Source organism: Canis aureus, chromosome 5 (assembly GCF_053574225.1).
Source record: "Canis aureus isolate CA01 chromosome 5, VMU_Caureus_v.1.0, whole genome shotgun sequence".
Taxonomy (NCBI): Eukaryota; Metazoa; Chordata; class Mammalia; order Carnivora; family Canidae; genus Canis; species Canis aureus.
The window spans coordinates 75,098,047-75,113,425 of NC_135615.1; the positions used below are offsets into that span (position 1 = coordinate 75,098,047).

General features: G+C 44.8%; 1 protein-coding gene across 4 annotated transcripts in view; it reads right to left on the reverse strand.

Annotated features, from left to right (window-relative positions):
- MAN1C1 (mannosidase alpha class 1C member 1) overlaps positions 1–14,620 on the reverse strand; it is a 149,220-nt gene extending 134,600 nt beyond the window's left edge. For 3 of the 4 annotated variants that reach the window (XM_077899065.1, XM_077899064.1, XM_077899061.1), the window contains exon 1: positions 14,039–14,620. In XM_077899065.1, coding sequence (XP_077755191.1) covers positions 14,039–14,578 — 540 coding nt within the window. In that variant the 5' untranslated portion in view covers positions 14,579–14,620. The remainder of the gene's footprint in view (positions 1–14,038) is intronic. The other variant, XM_077899063.1, reaches the window with a different exon arrangement.
- Positions 14,621–15,379: the final 759 nt, after the last annotated feature.

Below are 15,379 nucleotides of genomic sequence, written 5' to 3' on the forward strand. Positions count from 1 at the left end.
AGATCAGCATTTACTTGGCAAAGTTTACGCTTAACCTCTGAAAAGCTCACTCCAGGAGTGAAAATGGAGGAGAGGGATCTTAAATAAGTGATTTGTGACTTTTATTCAATGCCCCACTCATTCCAAAGGAGATAAAGTTAAAAGTAGCCTTTGCCATAGGTACTATCCTTATTCCACATTGAGCTTTCTTGAATAAGAGGGAGTAAGAGGTCAGATCTCACAGAATGCACCTCGGAAATCCTTCAACCATGTGTATTTAGCTTTATTCTGATTAGCAATTCAGTAATGTGGTCTGTGTGAACAGTTTTGTTTTTAATGTGAGCATTTATAAAATAAGGTTTAAAAATTAGTCATTAGACTTAAGGTAAGGAGCCCAGAGAAAATATTTAACAGGTTAAAAATCCTGGAAGAAAGTGACACAAATGGAAGCTGCTTGAACCCTGCAGATACTGACAAATATTTCTTCTAACATCTGAAAAGAGAGGAGCAAAAAATGCACAAATAATTGAAGATCATATCAACCAAAAATCAGGAGCCCTTTGAGAATTGTGGTCTTTACTTAGAATATAGATCCAATACAAAAATTATGTTTCATGTACCCTATGACAATTACAAAAAATAAATAAGAATCTTTAAATATCTAAACTACACTAAAATATGTATATTAGAGTTCACACACTTGGTTCAGGAGTCTTTAGAAACCTACTCAAAGTGGTTCATTTGTACCTTACATATAATGCTAATTTACAGAAGCCAGATTGAATGGTTTCCTGGTCAAGTACAGGTAAGAAAATCACAAAATAGGAAGAGCAGAAAATAAAGCAGCCAGTGCAGATATCCTGACAGCTACAAGAAATGACAGCTTAACAGAGAGAAGAAAAACTGCATAAAAGCAGAGGAAGCAAGAATCTTAAAAAAGTAAGATTCACAATGTTTAGTACAGAATTTTAAAAAATGAGTAGATACATGAAGATGTTAAAAAAAATGTGAACTGGGAGATAAAACAGTCAATAAATAAAGGCCCAAAGATAACAAAGATTTTAGAAATAGCAAAAAAGACCTTTTGAAGAACTATTATAAATAAGCCTTACAATTTAAAGAAAAATATGGAAACAATAAATGAAAAGATGGGAAATATCACAGAAACAAAAACAATGGAAAAGGTCCAGATGGAAATTCTAGAAGTAAAAAAAATACCCAAAACAAAAAATTTACTAGGTAGGCTTAACAACTGATTGGACACTACAGAAAAGCTCAGCAAACTTGAGGATATGTTCATATAAACTATATCAAAGCACAGAGAGAAAGACTGAAAAGAAAATGAAGAGGTTCAATGACCTGTAAAAAAAAAATAGCAAGCAATCTAACTCATATATAACTGGAGTTCTAAAAGAAACTTCCCCAAAAGATTGGGGCAGAAAAAATACTGAAGAAATATGAGCCCCAAATTTTCCAAACCTGATGAAAAAATATCAACCCACAGACACAAGAAGCTTAACAAACCCTAAGAAAAATAACAATGACATCCATATCTAGGCACATCATAGTTAAATTGCTGAAAATGAAAGATAACATCTGGGCAGCCCCGGTGGCACAGCGGTTTAGCCCTGCAGCCTGGGGTGTGATCCTGGAGACCTGGGATCGAGTCCCGCGTCGGTCTTCCTGCATGGAGCCTGCTTCTCCCTCTGCCTGTGTCTCTGCCTCTCTCTCTCTCTCTGTGTGTGTGTGTGTGTGTGTGTGTGTGTCTATGAATAAATAAACAAAATCTTAAAAAAAAAAGAGGGGTCTTTTTTTAAAAAGAAAGATAACATCTTAGTAGCATGCAAAAGGAAGAGAAAGACATACACAGAGGAATATACTCTAACCTTTCATCAGAAACAATGAAAGCTACAAGACAATGGGTCTTTCATTAAGGAGAAATAAAAGTCCACTTAAAATTTTATATCCAGCAAAAATATCCTTTTATTTTTTTAAAAGATTTTATTTATTTATTAGAGAGAGAGAGAGGCAGAGACACAGGCAGAAGGAGAAGCAGGCTCCGTGCAGGGAGCCCAACATAGGACTCGATCTCGGGACTCCAGGATCATGCCCTGGGCTGAAGGCAGCGCTAAACTGCTAAGCCACTGGGGCTGCCCCCAAAATATCCTTTTAAAATGAAGGCAAAATAGAGACTAAAGCTGTGAGAATTTGTGATCAGCAAACCTACACTACAAGAAATATTAAGAATGATTTTTCAGGCTGAAGGTGAAATGGTACCAGAAGAAACTCAGACATGCAAGAAGGAATGAAAAACACTCTAAATGGTAAGTATGTGCATGATTTAAAAGACTCTATTAATTTATTTAAGAAAACTGACTGAAGGGGGATCCCTGGGTGGCTCAGTGGTTTAGCACCTGCCTTCCGCCCAGGGCGTGATCCTGGGGTCCTAGGATCGACTTCCACTTCGGGCTCCCTGCATGGAGTCTGCTTCTCCCTCTGCCTGTGTCTCTATGTCTCTGTCTCTCTGTGTCTCTCATGAATAAATAAATAAAATCTTTTAAAAAGGAAAAAGAAAACTGACTGAAGCAAAAAAATTACTAAGGTATTATGAGATTTCTGATATATGTGGAAGCAAACTACGACAGAACAACAGAATGAAGACTGAAAGAGGGTAAGTGGACATAAGACTGTCAGACTAGCTGAAGAAATTATAAGATAGTTAATTCAGTGCAAAATAAACAGAAGGAAGGAAATAAAGACAACTGTAAATATAAAAAAACAATTTTAATTCTTTTTTTAATATTTATTTATTTTTTATTTATTATTTATCATAGACATAGAGAGAGAGAGAGAGGCAGAGACACAGGAGGAGGGAGAAGCAGGCTCCATGCCAGGAGCCCGACGCGGGACTTGATCCCGGGACTCCAAGATCGCGCCCTAGGCCAAAGGCAGGGGCTAAACCACTGAGCCACCCAGGGATCCCCTAAAAAAACAATTTTAATATATATTTTTTAAAAAGTCCAAAAGTTAGTTCCAGGAAAAGATCAGTAAAATTGATAAAATATTAACTAAACCATTTTTTCAATGATTTTATTTATTTATTTGAAAGAGAGAAAGAGGGCAGCCTGGGTGGCTCAGTGGTTTAGCACCGACTTCAGCCCAGGGTGTGATCCTGAAGACCTGGGATCGAGTCCCGCATCGGGCTCCCTGCATGGAGCCTGCTTCTCCCTCTGCCTGTCTTTGCCTCTCTCTCTCTGTGTCTCTCATGAATAAATAAATAAAATATTTTTTAAAAAAAAGAAAGAGAGAGAAGAAAGCACAAGTGCCGGGGTTTGGCAGGACAGAGGGAAAGGGAAGACAGATTCCCCACTGAGCAGGGAGCCCGATGCAGGGCTCAATCCCAGAATCAGAACCTGAGCCAAAGGCAGACACTTAATCCACTAAGCCACACAGGCGCCTCCCCTAGCAAAACTATTTTTAAGAATGAAACAGAAAAAGCGGGATCCCTGGGTGGCGCAGCGGTTTGGCGCCTGCCTTTGGCCTGGGGCGTGATCCTGGAGACCCGGGATCGAATCCCACATCGGGCTCCCGGTGCATGGAGCCTGCTTCTCCCTCTGCCTGTGTCTCTGCCTCTCTGTCTCTCTCTGTGTGACTATCATGAATAAATAAATAAAAAATCTTTAAAAAAAAAAAAAAAAGAAACAGAAAAAGCAACTACTGATATCAGGAATGAAAGAGGGAGCACCACTACAGGTCCTACAAATGTTAAAGAGAAAGTCAGAATCCTAGGAACAATTTTATTTCAATAAATTCTACAACTCGGATGAAATAGATAAATTTCTTGAAAGCAAAACTGACAAAACCAACACAAGAAACAGAAATTCTGAATAGCCCTATATCTGTAATTGAACTAATAATTTAAAACTTCCCTCCCCCTTCCCCCCTTCTCTCTCTCTCTCTCTCTCTCTCACACACACACACACACACACACACACACACACCCTCCAAGCCTAGATGGCTTTGGTGAATTCTATGAAACACTTAAGAAGGCATAATAGTAGTGTTCCACAAACTTGTTCAGAAAATAGAACATTTCGGTTCATTTTATTAAGTAATATAATGCTGTACCAATAACCACCAGACAAAGCCCTTATAAGAAAACTACACACCAACATACCTCATGAACACAGATGCAAAAATTATTAACAAAATACTAGAAAATAAAATGCAAGTTTAAAATTCTTTTAAAATACAATTCACCATATTAACAGTATTAGAAAAATAATATCATCATCCCCACGGGTGCAGAAAAAGTATCTGACAAAATTCAATCCTATTTCTGGTAAAAATTCTCAGCAAATAGGAATGGAAGGTAACTTCAACCTGATAAAAAGCATCTACCAACACCTACACCTAACATCATACTTAATGTAAAAGACCGAATGCTCCGCCCTTGAGATCAAGCACAAAGATATCAGTTCTCACCACTTCTATTTAACCTTGAACTAGAAGTCTTAGGCAGTGCAATGAAGGAAGACAAAGAAATAAAAAGCATAAACACTGGAAAGGAAGAAGTAAAACTGTCTTGACTTATACACAACATGACTACATACCTAACAGGTCCTAAAGAGTCTACAAAAAAAATTAATAAATGAGGACACCTGGGTGGCTTAGTGGTTGAGCATCTGCCTTTGGCTCAGGGCATGATCCTGGACTCCAGGATTGAGTCCCACATCGGGCTCCCTGTAGGGAGCCTGCTTCTCCCTCTTCCTCTCTCTCTGCCTCTCTCTGTGTCTCTCATGAATAAATAAATAAAATCTTAAGAAAAATTAATAAATGAATTCAATAAGGTCACATGATATAAAGTCTATATGCTAAAATCTCTTGTATTTCTATGTACTAGCAATAAAAACTTTAAAAATTTTAAGATTATCATTTACAACAGCATAAAAATTATAAAATATTTAGAAATACAGTTAAAAGATGTTCAAGTCCTCTACATTGAAAACTACAAAACACTGTTTGGAGAAATTAAAGAAAATCTAAATAAATGGAAAGAGATACCACATTCAGGAATAAAGACTCAATACCATTAAGGTATAAGTTCTCTCCAATTTGACTTACATATTCAAAGCAAACCCAATCCAACTCCCACAGCTCACAGGATTTTTCACAGAAACTGACAATCTTGTTCTCAAATGTATGCAGAAATGCAAAGGATCTATAATAGCCAGTTTTGAAAAATAAAGTTCAAAGATAGAGGATCTAAAAAAAAAAAAAAAAAAAAAAAACAAAGATAGAGGATCTGCTTTTAAGACTTATTACAAGGGTACACCATCAAGATAGTATGAATTGGCATAAAGATAAATCATAAAAGAGTCCAGAAACAGAACCATATATATATATAAACAGAACCATATATATATACACAGAATATATATATAAATATATATAACAATATATATAAACAGAACCATATATATATATATATTTGGCTGATTAATCTAATATGGCATTAAAGCAATTCAATAGGTAAAGGAAAGACTTTTTAACAAGAAGTACTAAGGAACTCGACTAAATGTAAAATAATGACTCTTTATTCCTACCTCACACCACACACAAAAACTCATTTGAAGTAGATGGGAGACCTCAATGTAAAAATTTAAATGATAAAGCTTCTTGATTTAAAAGGAGAGTATTTTCAGGACCATGGGGAAGGCAAAAGTTTTTTTTTTTTCTAAGTAGACACAGAAAGCACTAACCATAAAAGAAAATATTAAAACACTGACCATCAAAATTTTAAACTTCTGCTCTTTGAATAATACCACAAGAAAATGCAAGGACAAACCACAGACTGGGAGCAAATATTTATAAAATGTATATCTGACTTATATCCAGAATATATAAAGCATTTCTATATTCAAGATGATATAAACAGCCCCACTAATTAAAAAGGGGCATAAGATTTGAACAGACACTTAAAGGAAGATACGGAAACAGTAAAGAAACACATGAAAAGATGTTCAACATCAACAGTTAGTAGGGAATCAAAAATTGAAAAAATGAAATATTACTACATGTTACACAGAATGGCTAAACTTAAGGTGGACAACAGCAAGTGTTGACAAAAATGCAGAATTCTTGCACGTTGCTGATGGAAGTATCAAATGGCCTTAACTACTTGGGGAAAGTGTTTCCAGTTTTTTTATAAAGTTAAACATATGTCTACTCTATGAACCAGCAATTCTACTCCCATGTATTTACGTAAAATGGAAACATGTCTATACAAAGACTTATTTGTAAAATATTTATAGCAGCTTTACTCATAATAGCCAAACACTGGAAACAACCAAAAAGTCCACAACAGGTGATAAACATATTGTAGCATATTTATGCAACAGAATATGTCTTAACAATAAAAAGGAATGAAGTATGAATATACAAATGGGGGATCCCTGGGTGGCGCAGCGGTTTGGCGCCTGCCTTTGGCCCAGGGCGCGATCCTGGAGACCCGGGATCGAATCCCACATCAGGCTCCCGGTGCATGGAGCCTGCTTCTCCCTCTGCCTGTGTCTCTGCCTCTCTCTCTCTCTCTGTGACTATTATAAATAAATAAAAAATTAAAAAAAAAAAAAAAGAATATACAAATGGATGAACTCCAAAAACATCCTTGGTGAAAGAAGCCTTGCACAAAAGGGCATATTTCATACTACTTTGAGGTTCCAGAACAATAGGCAAAACGCACTTCTAGTGATCAACTAAAATAGTAGATGGGAGGTGGATGATGGGAGAATGCCTGGGAAGGAGCAGAGGGATCTTTCTGAGGTGATGGAAATGTCCCATACCTATTTGTGCTTTACATGGTTTTCTGCATTTGTTAAAATGTGGCAAACTGTATATTTAAGATCTCTGTGTTTTCTATATGTAAACTATACTTAAATAAGTAGGCAGTTCCTGTATAGCAGGATTGTTGTAAAAAAAAAAAAAAGACAACGGCTGCGGGGGGGGGGGGTGCTAAAAAAATAAAAATAAATTAAAAAAAAAAAAAAAAGACAAGAACACAAGGGAGAGGCATTGAGAGGCCAATAGACTTATCTATACAACTCAGTAGGCCTTACAGATTCAAAGCAAACCCAATCCAACTCCCACAGCTCACAGGATTTTTCACAGAAACTGACAATCTTGCTCTTAAATGTATGCAGAAATGCAAAGGATCTATAATAGCCAAACCACTGCTGTACTGCACAGTGGATTTTCTGGTGATCACCAAAAGGAGGGGAGGTGGCAGGAGGGGAAGGAGGGGACGTGGAAGGAGGAGAGAGAAATCTCCTACTATTCAGCCCCTGAAAATGGTTGCTATTTCGTGAAAACTACTTGCCTGTAAGGTTCACCTATGGCGCAGCTGACACCCAGAGCAGAGCACACTAGATAAAAGCACAATTATTGCTCATCGACTAAGGAGAACACTAACCAGTATGCCAAAGTTTCTTCTCATAAGTTACTGCTAACAGCATTGTCCTAAAACATGTGGACAACTGCCCTGGTTTTAGCCTTTAATTAATGAAAATGCAGAGTTAAGAGACATACTCAGACCTCCTTGTGAGTAAGAGCTATTCTGCCTGCCTGCCTGCCTGCCTGCCAAGTTTGGGGAGCTCTCAGCCCAAATCTTAGAAAACACCCTTTTCGAATAAAGGGGAAAGGAGAAAAAATAAGTGGGAAATATCAGAAAGGGAGACAGAACATGGAAGACTCTTAACTCTGGGAAACAAACTAGGGGTGGTGGAAGGGGAGGAGGGCGGGGGGTGGGGGGTGACTGGGTGGCGGGCACTGAGGTGGGCACTTGACGGGATGAGCACTGGGTGTTATTCTGTATGTTGGCAAATTGAACACCAATAAAAAATAAATTTATTATTAAAAAAAAAAGAAAACACCCTTTTCAGGGAAGAAAACGCCTATAGCTGGGCCCCCACACACACACTGAGCCCACAGCCTATAGCTGTGGTCTCCACAGCTTCTGTTCCCTCTGGGGGTGGAAGTGCCAAAAAGCAGGACTAACTTCCAGTGATCTCAGCCACATCAACTCTGCATTTAAAAGAACCAAAACTGGGGCACCTGGCTGGGTCAGTCGGAGAAGCATGTGACTTTTGATCTCAGAGTCCTGAGTTCAAGCCCCACACTGGGTGTGGAGCCTACTTAAAAAAAACAAAAATAAAAGAATAAAAGAACCAAAACTATGCTGCCTTAGCTATTAACTAGCCCCTAGAGCTGAATGGGGGGAAAGAAGAGGGATTTAGACTCTTGACTTTCAGAATTCTTTTGAGGGATCTCAAATTTGGGGTCTTGTCATCATCTGCTATGAGAATACAGAGCTAAGAAAGTCTGTTGTTTCTTTTCTCCAAATCATGCAAACACTTGTGTGTGTAAGTTCTTGGCCCTGGTGGGGGAGGGGAAGTAGTTGGAAGTCAAGAACCAGGGTTTGCTCTTTGAATGAGCTTACTCTTTCTGGCCTGCAGATATACAGACTGGAATAATAATAATAATAATAATCTTTGATTCATGGCATTCATCCCTACTCCATGCATGGTCTCTCTTTTATTTTATTTTTTGGGGGTTAGGGGGAGGAGAGAGGGAGAGAGGAGGAGAGGGAGGGAAAGGGAGAGGGGAGAGGGAGGGAGGGAGGGAGAGAGAGAGAGGGTGGGTGAGAGAAAGAGAGAGAGGGAGAGATAGAGAGAGAGAGAACTCCAAGCAGGCTTCATGCCCAGTGCGGAGACTGATGTGGGGCTGCATCTCACAACCCTGAGATCACGACCTAAGCTGAAATAAAGAGTCGGACATTTAACCGACTGAGCCACCCAGGTGCTCCTGGTCCCTTAGTAGTATAATAAATACCCATGAATTCACCTGAAGCAACCACTCTCGTGAATCTTGCCCATCATTCCCTTACTAAGGGAATGGAAAGCAAGGCAGGGAGAGAATTTCCTAAAGCTCTCACCATCTCCCTTAACACAGACTCAACTTAGGATACAGGAAGACCAGAAGCAGTACCCACAAGACCTGGTGCCCACTGAGATAATCAAACTGCTTCCCTGAATGGGCCTTTCCAATTTGTGAGGCTGATTTATTTTTTTCAATAAGAGAAAAGATGTAAGTCCCTTTAAGCAAAGTATGCCTGATATATATCACAATATTTATTTTTGGTAGAGTAATGGATCAGTCTTCGGGGAAAGCTAGAGAAAAAGCATTTCTTGAGCTCAGATGTAAATCAGTCACTCTGAAAACCTCAGGGGAATCTATATTCTTACCCCTCTGCTAACTACAGTGTGAAATAAACAGCTGACTTTTAAAAGTCACTGTTTCTAGACCTAATACTAACAATAGAGTTAAGGATGTGAGGCCCAAAAAGCAATTGCTCCTGGAATGTCTGCATCTAATTCCCCAAAATGATAGTACAACTCAAAATGAAAGAGATCTACCCAACCTACAGGTGTTAAGCTGTAGGGGACAAGTTCTAAGCTTTACACGCAGGACTCAGTTCAAGGAGGAAGGATGAAGTGTGGCTGGGCTTAGGATCTCCCTAAGGGAGGTAAGGGTCTCCCAAGGGACCTATTCAGTTATGACAGGCCAGTCTTCCTATCCACATTAAATGTATCATAGAGCAGGACAAGAGTGAAACTGAAGGACAGGGGAGAAAAAGATCTTCGATGAATCGGCAACTTAGAGCTCTTCAAAGGAAAGCTATTTAAATCTAAGGTGTTCCTAATATTAATTATCCTGAACATCTCACAGCCTCAGATTCACATGCTACAAAGAACACAAAGCCTTTTAATTTTCCTACCTATCCATGGCACTAGTGGTGATAAATCAAATATACAGAGAAACCACACATGACTAACGAACCAGCCCATTAATGGCGAGCAAAGATCATTTGCCAAGATGACTTATTCAGACATAGCCTCATATCATAACCAGCAATATCCTGGAGACTTAACGCAGCAGGCATAGAAAGCAAGAGCTGGGGCACTCCCTGCCAAGTCTCGGGCACTCCAGAGCGACTCGGGCATGCTCCAAATGCCTGCTATCCAGGCATGAAAAGATTTTATTCACGACTGCCACCTCCCCACTCTCTTCAAGGTAGACTCACAATTGGAAAAATACTGCAACTTCTAAAAGGCCTCTCGGGTCACGGAGTTGCTGAGTCCCCAACCTTGCTATGGACCCTCCTCTGACACTCTGAGAATTCCAGATACTCTGAGGAAGAAGAGCCAGCCTCTGTCACCAGCAACCTTAACTGTTAGTTTACAGATCTTTATTGTAGGCACTCACTCAAGCCACTGAGCTCCAACTAGGTATCAGACCCTATCGTAGGTGCCTGGGCAGATCCATAAATAAACCAGTAAAGAGGCAGGAGTGAGGGAAAGAGAAGAGTCCCCTAAATGTTAGTCCCTTTGTTTTACCACAAAAACAGTCCCAATGATAGGATTTTTTTTCTTTGAGGTCAGAGTTAATGGTGTGGCTAGGACTCGAACCCAGGTTGGGTTCTTAGCGGGACTGCCACATACAGTGCTGCATAGGGGTCTGGGCAGAGCGGACAGGGATGAAATTCAATCCATGTTCTGTATATGGGCCAGGGTGAGTCTCATTCCAGTACTATATTCTCACTATCCCAGACTGCCCAATTCCCTTTGATAAAAGCCCCCTTCACTGGAAAGGACAACTGGGGTTCCCCCCATCAACAACCAACCACCATCAGCAGAACCCAGAAAAGTTTAAATGCTTTCACTGGGATGTAACCCTGACAAGCTCTTGTCATGAGTGAGAAAGGTCTGTTGAACTTGAATTTGTAAGAAATCCACCAATGGTGAAGTCCCCTATAATTAACAATTATGACAATAATTTCCTATATTACCATCAGATCTGAAAGGGAAAGCTGCTAGCAAGGTGTTTTACATTCTCGCCGACTCCTTTATTGTTCATGATCCCAACCTGAGGATCTGTCATTGTTCAATTCCATCTTTAAAGTTCCATATAGGTGATGGGCGTAATTAACTTAATCAACTCTATGACTATCTACTCTTGATTAAGTGCCGGGGATACAACAGTGAATACCACCACCACTGTCAACTACAACACACCATTGTCTCTGACTTCACGGAATTCACAAATTGAATACAGAGCTGGGCAAAGTCCAATAAGGAGTCCCTGGCCTGCTCAGGGGCCAGGTCTGGAAGCAAGAATGTACGTGACCAGTATATTCACCCCTCCCTCACTCCATTTCACAGAAGGAAAAATAAGGTCCGGGAGGGAAAGCAGGTGGCTTGCTCAAAGTCAGACAGTTGATCGTTGAACTGAGACTTGAACCCACAGTCTCTGGCTTTCCCCTTTCCACCACATTGCCTCCTCCAAGGTTCTAAGGCTACAGAATGAAGAAAAATAGTTGGTTCTACTGATAGGCTGTTTCCTGATGCTTGTACACCAAAACCTGCCGCTTCAACCCACCTTATCAGCACAGACCTCATGCCCATGTTCATCTCTCAAACCAGAATGTTTATAAATATACTTCATTGATCTAGAGAGACTGGGTGTCCAGTCTTCATTCACTCCCATTTATCACCCTCTCTGGGTCTCTCTTGACGTTTACTTTCACTTTAAAAACCTCATCTTATAAGAACAGAGCCCTTTTTATCTGATGCTAGCTCCCCCTCTGCTCCTGGGGTCTAATCAATCCATGTCTGGAAATAAACAAGCCAGAGAGGGAAGCAACAGTCCCTTTTATGAAAACAGGCACCTTTCTAAAATGATCTACCCCTGGGCATGGCACAGATAGAAATTTAAATGAGAAGGAAATAAAGACATCCTCCAGCCATAGTCCTATGCATTCCTTATCAGGCAGGACACCAGGGAAGGTAGCTCTGTGTTAACAGCTAGACCAAAAACTCTGCCTCACATTTTTCAGGTTGTTTGGAAAGGCAGGGGTCCAAACTCAAGAAACCTAAAGAGACAACAGGCTTCAAAATATAATTGTGTATATAGTTCAGCCGCCTTCATTCTGAAGAGCTTAAGGTCTCCAAGATAGTAAGAGAGGGTTCATTGAACACCAACTGCAGGTACATGCAAGCAGGCCTCCAGCTACTACCAGGGGTGCTCAGAGATGCCAGACTGAATGATCCAGACATCTAGCAACCAACACAGACCTTCACCCATCATGTTATTCTACACCCACCTGCAGAGCAGAAGTCTCCACACCTCCCACCACCCCCAGGCTGCTGCAGCCTGCGGCCTCAGCCAGCAAGGGAGCCTGTCTATGTATAGAGGGGCAGAACCAAGTCCCCACTAGCCAGCCCACCCTTCTTACCCTGATTCCCAATCCCAAGCTTTCAGAAATAGGTTACTTATCTAGATACAAATGCAGAAAGCACCTCTTCTGAAGAGGACAGTAGTTAATTCTTAATTGTTTGGGGGATCCTTTTGAAGATCTGATGGCAGCTCTGGACGCTTCATGAAAAATTGCATGCATGTAGTTTATATATAACTCCACTGGGCTTTACTGCTCTCCGGTTAGGTATAAAAAGACGGAAAAGGCTAATGTGCCCAGAGCCAGCTTTGAGAAAGGGAGCTGTGGGTGGTTCAGGTAAGTAGTAAAAAACACAGTTCTTAACCAAAAAGGGAGAAATGATGTCCCTTCCTTAGCTACTGCAAGTTCCAGCCTTTAATTAACCTTTGAGATTTCAACAAGAATTTGGAAACTGAGAGCACACACATGCACACACACAAAAAACAAAGATGCATCTTTGTGGCTTCCTATCTTGACGTCACAAAATGTCCTGTGATTGCTAGTGAAGATAGCATCTCCCAACAGGGTTTATGGTAGAAGGACTGAGTATCAGCAGAGGTAAGAAGTGGGGCAGAGGTAGACCCTGGGATGGAGGACAGTCCAGACAAGGAGAGGGACAGCTAAGCTCTCCACTGGCTCTGAGTAGATCCGGGCAGGGCAGCTGCTGACCCTTGCTGCCTCCTCCCCTTGGAAATCAGACCTGCGACTCCTTTGCAGCAAGCCAAAAAGTCCAGACAGAAACAGCCCTTTCCTTCTGGGTCCGCGGGGGAGTGGGGCGAGCATCCTCTCATTTCTAGGGAGGAGACCCTGGCCCACTGCTTGCCCATAGCCCCCTCGTGGCCCGAGGGTGTCACTGCAGCCCCCTCTGCATTGCTGGGCAAAAACCTCTAACAGTGGTAGAGCAGAATATTTAGTTACCGGTGGCCGCTTGGCAACAGTCTTCAAGCCATGGTGAGGCTGCATTTGCTTTTGGTTTCTTAAACTAAGACCAAGATCCACACTCAAAGTGATCCTTCTAAACACACACCCCCTCCCTTACAGTCCCTACAGGGAGCAAGTCAAAGACCTGCTTCATTAAACCAATAACCTCGGAGCTTCTGTAACATGACCACTGCCTTATTGATTACTCTTTCCTGCATCACATGTGATCCCGTACAATTGTTCCAGACCTCAACAGAAATAGTTAGCAAGAATGCACAACACCCCCTGGCTTGTAGGTTGCTAGCTTCTAGATGACAAAATACTTGCAGGACACCAAATACCACCCTCTCTCCACGCCCCCAAATCCTGGATTTCCAGATAGCAGACCCTACAGGGGTTCAGAGGAAGCGAGGACCTAAGAACACACAGCGAGAAAGAATGTGGCCCTTGGCCCTGTGCAAGCAGAGAGGGTGTCCATTAAGGACCCTACCTAGCAACTCCACAAAGGGACAGCATGCAGCCCACCTGGGTCGGGGACTTGACCGAAAAGACCAGGGTCTGGGGGTGCGGTGCGGGAGAATGGATCCGGTGGTTCAGCTACCATCTGTCAGGGGTGGGGAATGATGCACTGAACCCAACAGCGGGAAGGAGCCCACGGAGAAGGTGGAAAGTTTGAGAGGAGGGAGGAGGGTGCAGCGTGCCCGGAGGGCCTAGAGCAGCAGTGCAGGAACCAGAAGCGACTGGGGCCCGGGGCAACGGAGAGAAGCACCGAGGGTCTTTCCCTTTTGGGGAGGGGGGAGTCCTTACCTCCTTGATTTTCTCCCGCCGGGCCCGAACCAGGCTCTGGGGCTCCTTGCTCTCGTCCACCCTCGTCCCCAGGACCGGGTGGCGCAGGCGGCTCCGGAACGCGCTGAAGTCAAAGCTAAACGGGACGCCCCCCTCCTGGGGCCCGAGGGCCGCGCTGCCGCCGCTCCGGGCCGCCGTGGCCGCCTCCCGAGCCCCGGTGGGGTGGGTGCGCCGCGGCCACGCTTTCCGGCGGCGGGGACTGGCCTGGCTGCTGGCGTCGGCGTCGCCCGGGGCGGGCGCGGCGGGGGCCGGGTTGGGAGGCGACTCCGGCTCGCGCGCCCGCGGGTGGCCGGCGACTTCGGCCACCACCTCCAGGCCGGGCTGCTGGGTCCGGGGGGCCAGGAAGAGGCGCTTGAGGCGGGAGGAGTTGGGCAGCAGGAAGAGGGCCCCGAAGCACAGGGTGACGAGGCCCGAGAGGAAGAGAAGGAAGACGAACTTCTGCGGCAGCCGCAGCCCCCACGGGGAGGCCGGGACGAAGACAGGCACTTTCCTGACGAGCATCGTGGCCTGGCGCGGGGCCGGGGCCGGGGCCGGGGCCGGTCAGCTGCGGCCGAGCCCCGGGGCCCTCGGAGGGCAGGCCCCGGCCAGCAGGCGCTCGGGCGCGCGGAGGTCGTCGGCGGGCGCCGCCGCGGCGAGGGTCCCGCAGAGTTTGGCCGCTTCGGGGGATGCCCCTGAAGTTCAGGGACTTGGGGGCGAGTGTCCCCCGCGCCGAGGCGGGGGCGCAACGGCGTCGGCGGGGCCCGGGCCCACAACGGCCGGCCGTGCGCCCCCGCCTCCGCCCCGGCGCCGCGCAGCCCCTCCCGGCAGCGGCCGGAGCCCGCGGGGCCCGCGCCTTCCCGCGCCGCGGCCGCCGCCGTCACATGCCGTCCGCGCCGCCCAGGAGGCCTCGCCCCCGCGCCCAGCCCCCCGCAGCCCCTCGACCCAAAGTTTCGGCCTCAAGAGCGGTTGCAGCGCGCGCGGGCTCGGGGCGCCGGGCGGCGGCGGGCGGGCGGGTCGGCGCGGCCGGAGCGCGCACACCGGCGGGGGTCGCGACAGCGCCCGGCCGGCCCCGGGACACGTCCACAACTTTGCGCGGCCGCGGAGCGGGGGCCGCCGCGGGAGCCGGCACTTCTGCGCCTGCCGGGCCCCCGGGGGCCGAGGGATGCGCGAGCCGCGGTCCGGAGCCGGACGCCGTCCGCGACCAGCCGCGGCGGGGCGGCCGCAGCTGCGCCCGGGAGTGCGGGCTCCCGCCCCGCCAACTCGGGAGGGCTCGGCGCCCCGCTGCGATCACCTGTTCCCGGCCCCCGCCGGCCCCGCGGGGCG